Here is a 6300-nt window from a genome sequence, read left to right as displayed (position 1 = left end):
TTCCAAATACGTAATAAATGGGGTAACACTCTACATAAAACTATAGAGTGGAATGTTGATAAAATAGTCTTAAACAAGGTGTCACAGGGGGAGACTTGAGGTTTTCACTGGACTGTGAAGCAGTATACAATAGAAAGCTGGTGGTCTGTAGGCTTCAAGGAGCTTCATCGTGAAGGGTAAACTGGGAGGATAAAGAGTTACATGAAGCAAAATGGGCTTTTTTGCCATCCTTCCTCTTGTGAGCAGAAGGAAAAGGACACCAAATAGCTTAAAGGTACATATGAGGAGGTCAAAGGAGTTAAGAGCTTTCTCTGAAGAAGAAACAGAGAGGCATCATTGCTAGGACCAGCAGTCAACTCCTCCATCATTGTAATATGCTTTAATGCATTCATAGACTTTTTTTGTACACCTTAATTTTTAAACAACTACACTGAGTGTCTACATCCCAAATTTGCAGATGAGTGAACTGAAGCACAGCATCAGTCTGAGTGATGGGATTATACAGCAGTCCAGTGAGAAGAGTTCTCATGGAAAAGCATAGCTGGCTGCTTTTTGAGGACTCTTACTAATGGTGGGTGTTCCCACAGAGAAGGGCGAAGCTTCTGAGGAGGCATTATTTCCTCTTTAGCCCCTCTCCAGAATATGTGAGATTAGAACGGCAGAAAACTTATCTCAGTTTTATGCAGTCTACCTCCTCTGTGACCGGCATTGCACTTGTTCTCAGGTCTAAATCTGTGCTAGATTTGCTTCCGTTGTATGTTGATCTCCATCTGAGCAACATGATCTTCTTGAAATACTTCATGGTGTTATTTTTTACAGTTACAAAACACATGGTGTTGATCATACTGTTACTCATGGCAATGCATTCAACTATGTAAAAAGCAGTAAGATAATGCTTCTCTTTCACAAAGATGGTGGGGAAAAAGTCACGGACAATTGTGAAGCCATAGAAAGGTGCCCAGCAGAGAACATAGGCGGTCAGGATGCACATCAGTACCATAACAGTTTTTCTTCTGCATCGAAGCCTCTTTCTGATCTGTTCCGTCTGAAATCCTGGTACTGTTTTAAACCAAAGCTCCCGAGAGATCCTGGCATAACACAAGGTCATCGTAATCACGGGTGCAACAAATTCAATGCCAAAGATGAAGAGGAAGTATGATTTGTAGTACATCTGCTGGTCAACTGGCCAGATTTGACCACAGAAAATTTTCTCCTGGTTTTTCACTGTAAATAACACCGTTTCAGTAGCAAAGTATGCAGATGGAATAGCTACAAGTATGGAGACGATCCAGACCAAGGCAATTAGGAAGGTTGCTGTTTGGTAATTCATGCGTGGTTTCAGTGGGTGAACAATGGCCAGATATCTAGAACAGACAAATACATTCAGAATGAAGTCTGAAAACACTGTTAGTCAGAACACACATCAAAATACAGGTGGACAGAATTAAGCAGAAGGAAATTGCTGTCATTCTTAAGGAGAGAGCCTGACAAATTGGTGAGGAGAGTTAAGAAAGTTTTCTGAAGTAGCAGCCTAGAGCTGAGTTCCTAAATCTAGGCAGAAACTCTGGACCGAGTGGCTGAAAGGTTTGTTAGGACAGCGGGTACTTGGCAATCTGAAAATCTGAGCGTACGTTAGGGTGTCTGCAGGTGGTTTTAAGACATCGCTCTTAAACTCCCACTTGTTAACAAGATCAAACTGAAAAAGTTGTAAATTTGTATCACAAACTTTTTAACACAGATCACCTATCTGGGAGTTATGGAAAGACTGGAAGAGGAGAAAGAGAGGAGGGACTACTCCTGTTACTGACAGAGAGGTTTGCGGGACCTAGCAGAATATGTAGGTGATGTATCCAGGACGTGCGATGATACAGCATCTGGAAATTCTTTGGTGGACAGCACATGTTCAACTGAGAGTTTGAAACATGCAGTAATATACCCCCAGTCAGGTGCAGCTAAAAAGACAAACATGTAGAAACATGAAAATGTTATCCCTAGGCAGAGAACTACTTAAATATGCTTTTTTTACCAAGAAGTCAAATATACGTTAACAGTGTTTGTATTATTTTCTTGGTTATTCCATGGGGTGCAAAGAACTGAAGCTGATGCTAATGAATGGTTACAGGTGAGCATGTTTTCAAGCTAGCAACAAAGGACTGTGTATCCATATTCTGCCCATGCAAATTTTTGTTTCATCTGCTGGAGGTGACTGTTGCTAATTAATCTTAAATATGCTGTGTTAAGTAATACGCCAAACCATAAAACTTGAGCTAGGTATTTGCACTTCTTATGACTGTAAAGCTGCAAGGTGTGCTGCAGTGTTTCACAAAGAAGTGTGGAGAAATGGAAGTAGTAATACTAGCCAGATCCATCAATTGTCCTTGATTCAGTTAAAAAGGGGCTAGGACCAAATGGCATTCACCCTGGGGTTTTTTTGTTTGGTTGGAGTTTGGGGGGGTTGTTCTTTTAAGAAGCTATAGATGTAAGAAGAGCTTACATTAGAGTACACTGTTCCCGGAAAGATTAGGATATTCCTGCTAAAAGGAGATTTTTATCAGAGACACTCCAGAGCTCCCAGTATAATTGTATTTAACACAAAGGATTGCTTCAAAAAGTGGAATTTCTCATTCATTCAGAGGCTTTTCTGTCTGTGTCTATTCTATATGTAGATAGCATCCACAGGATATATTAATTCTAAAATAAAATGGAAAGGCAGTGGCACTTTTCATCAGCCAGATCCTGGAAGCAGATGAATTGTTCATCGCTCTTTGGTCGTGCAGGCTAGATGTCAAGGGAGAGCAGAATTACTCAGCCTCATTGTGGAGCTGATAAATGAACCTTTTTAGATTGGGTCTTGTGGGAATTAGGTGGTGGGATAATGTATGTGTATGCATTCATAAGTATGCATATCCGCTCAGCAGAACATTTGGCTGGATAGGGTAAATCTCTACAGGAGAGTCAGGAGGGAGCTTTTGTGGTGGATTTCCTGATTGTCATTGCTTACCACACTGGGGCTGTTAGTGCAGAGTGGACCTGGAGCGCATGAACCGAGTTCAGATGAAACTGCCCTGGAAGATGTGCTCCTGAAGTGTACATAAAACACACTGAGTGCCCGTGGGCGTTCAGTCCAGGGGACCCAGCTAAGGCTAAACCCCCGAAAATATTTACAGCATGGACATTGGACCCTTAGCATGAACTCCTGCTCCTCAGATGCTCTCCTTTCATGCTGCATTATTTTCTAGTGTAGACGTGGCCTTAAATATGTGAAATTCCTACCTTTCATGTGAATAGACTTCAAGGAAGGTGAAAGAGAGCTCTACCCAAGGGAAATCCTGTGGGACAGGCTTACCCTCTCTACCTAGGTGAGCCCTTTCAAATGATCTAAACATGGGAAGACTTCTGGAGCCTATTCTTTTTGGAGCCCGAAGTCAACGACCCACATGACATAACCAATATGGAATGGTTGATTGTTAAATTAACAAGGTTTCTCTTTGTTTACCAAGTCAAAAGCTCACAAAAAAAAAAAAAGGTAGTGAAACCAAAACAGTGTGTTCTTACAACAGACTTCAGTGATTAGTCATTTCCAGGATTGTTTTTAAAGATGCGCGGGGAGATATGCTAGAAATCTTTTGATTTCTTAGCAGGCATAAGGGCTCGATGACCCATATTACTTCATCAACCTGGGATGCACTAGCAGAGCTTTCCAAGAAAATTTTTTAGAGGTTGAAAAAGATAAGTAATAGAAAATGGTAATGCATACATGATAGTGTTTAGAAGCTTAACCCTGAGTCCCCAGCTGCTGTTCAAAGGTTCTTATAAGACACTGGTTAAGGATTTGTTTCATAGGAGCTGATGGTCCTTTCCCCCACACCAGGCAAAACATCTCTGAACTTCCCCAGAAGTCTTTCCACAGACTTCTGTTGACGTCAGTAACAGCTGCATCAGCCACGCACAAGCTGTATCTATACAACCATCAGCAGGGTTAACTGCTCCTGAGCTGTCTTTTGGATCAGGTACCAAAAACTGTGCAACAGTAGACTAGAGCATAAAATGGCACACGAGAGAAATTGGGGAAAAAAAAGGGAAGGGGGGGTGGGAATCCTACAGTCTGTATATGCAGAGGGTCTACAGAGATGTATATTGCGTTTGTACACAAAAGTTGACTTGTTGTGATGGCCTTTCTGTAAAGGGTTTACTCTGCAGGTCTCTGGCTTTCTGCGAGTCAGTGGTGTCAGACTTATGTCAGCATGAAGCTGGTCTTCAGCGCCTGGGTCTGTCAAGTCCATGGTGCACAAAGCTAAGAGAACAGGAGTCATAAGAAAGAATACAATTATATTGTTAGAATTCCTGGAATGGGAGACAGGCATAGAAATATCTTAGGACTGCAGCATAAAGCAGGTGGTATAGCAGGTGGGTATCATTTGTAGGCAAATCTCTGCTAAACTGGGTTGGTGTAGCATTTTATCATTCTCTGGACAGTGCCATAAATACAGGTGCCATAAATAACCTGTGGGTCTTTCCTGGCTTGCCACTGTGCCATCCTCAGAGAGGCATGTCAAGAGAGAGCAGAGTATTTTAATGGAGAGGAGAGTGCTGGCCACACTCACCAAGCATCCACTTCTGGGTTGAAGCATGCAGCTAAGACCTCAGTACTGTCAAATGGTTAATTTAATGATCACTGGGTTTTCTCAGTGTGGCACGACAGAGAATAAGAACTGTTTTGCAGGCTAGGCAGAAGTCTTACCTTTTACTCTCTTTCACACCAAAACAAAACCTGGGAAAAACACCTTAGGGGGTGAAAGAAATATCCTGTAAGGCAATAACCCTGTTGGAAAGTCACCTGTCAAATTCTGTATCACCAGTCAACTGTTTCTTTTGCTGTAGAGTATTTACTTCGCTGTTCATAGAAAAGGTTAGATTCAGAAAAGCTGTGTAGGCCGGTAGAGAAGGTTCCTTAGAGATGCATGGTTTGGATCAGGATTATATAGTGCTGATGAACACCCTCATCTCTGGGTGTTTCTGATTTGTCTCTCTCTCTCTCTCTCTCTCCCCCTCTCTTTCCTCTCCTCTTTTTGTTATTTCATAAATCCTCTCCTACACTTGAATTGAGCATATTTTTTTGGGGAGGGGGGTGTCCAATAAATCAACATTCTTTTCACCTGAAAAGTTCAATCAAGAAATTTCTACTGAGTTTTCTGTGGGGTAATGTTATGACTTCATGCCTCATGTGATTAATTTTTATGAAACAAGGTACCCAGGTCTGCATAGTACCTACCTGGACATCAGCAAATCCTGTAGAACAGCTGAGCATGTTAAAAAGCTAGAAATCTGGACAGCCAGCCTCCGAAGCTCTGGCCATCTCCTTGTGCAGTCATAGCAGCCCGCTTACCTGTCAACAGCTATAGCCAGGAGAGCATTGGTAGAAACATAGAGGGAGACAGTCCGTAGGTAGTTGACTGAGGCACAGAGGACGTGGCCGTGCTCCCAGGACAGCTGCCGCACCACGTAGTAGTCCATCTCGAAGGGGCAGCACACGATGGCCACAATGAAGTCTGAGATGGCCAGGTTGGCAATCAGCAGGTTGGTGAGGTTTCGCAGTTTCTTGTAGCGGGCGAGAGCAGCAATGAAGATGAAGTTGCCGATGCCACAGACCAGCATGATGCCAACCAGAGCGACCCCGATCACGATCTTGGCTGCAAAGAAGGTGCGGGTTTTGGTCATGTCGTCTTCACTGTCCAGTGGCAAGTCATAATCGCTGTAACTGAAATTGAAAGGGAAGGAGAAGTTTCGCAAGGAGGTTAAATCCCCGTCGTGGAGATTGTAGATTGCAGCAAAGTTGAGGTTGATGGTAGCATTTGGGTTATGTTCAGCTTGCTCCGTGGCCATGTCTGCCTTCTTTTGACAGACGTAGCTTGGCTAGCCCTTGGTTTCGTGTTAGAATTACCCAGGGTGGCAGGGCACGATGGTGGTGGGTGAGAGACCTCATCCAAAGTTCTCTTCTGAGTCACCTTGTCTTTGTCCCCATGAGATTCTAGAGCAACAGCCTCATGTATCTCCTTCTGTGGGAACAAAAAGAGGAAAACATTTCCTGAGAGGAAATTACAGCAAAAATACTGTGCTTAAGGGAAAGCAATAGCCACCTTATTGCCCCACGGCAATATTGCTGGCTGTGCACAGTGGGAAGAAATACCTTGTGAAAGGATGCTTCTGTTATCATTAAATCCCTTGAGTTGCATAATACACTGCTTGTTACACCCAGCAGTTTTATTCACCAACGGTGAAATTTTGTTTTCAGCACACAGT

At 43.0% G+C, this 6300-nt stretch overlaps 1 protein-coding gene across 1 annotated transcript; it reads right to left on the bottom strand.

Annotated features, from left to right (window-relative positions):
• Positions 1-667: 667 nt before the first annotated feature.
• PROKR1 (prokineticin receptor 1) lies at positions 668-5883 on the bottom strand. Its single transcript, XM_009477692.2, has 2 exons — positions 5387-5883; positions 668-1364 (listed from the first exon to the last, which is right to left on the bottom strand). The coding sequence occupies exons 1-2, from the start codon at positions 5881-5883 to the stop codon at positions 668-670; spliced, it is 1194 nt and encodes a 397-aa protein (XP_009475967.1).
• Positions 5884-6300: the final 417 nt, after the last annotated feature.

Source organism: Pelecanus crispus, chromosome 3, assembly GCF_030463565.1.
Source record: "Pelecanus crispus isolate bPelCri1 chromosome 3, bPelCri1.pri, whole genome shotgun sequence".
Taxonomy (NCBI): Eukaryota; Metazoa; Chordata; class Aves; order Pelecaniformes; family Pelecanidae; genus Pelecanus; species Pelecanus crispus.
The sequence above is the reverse complement of the archived record's forward strand: the minus strand, read 5'-3'. Positions and strand labels throughout refer to the sequence as shown.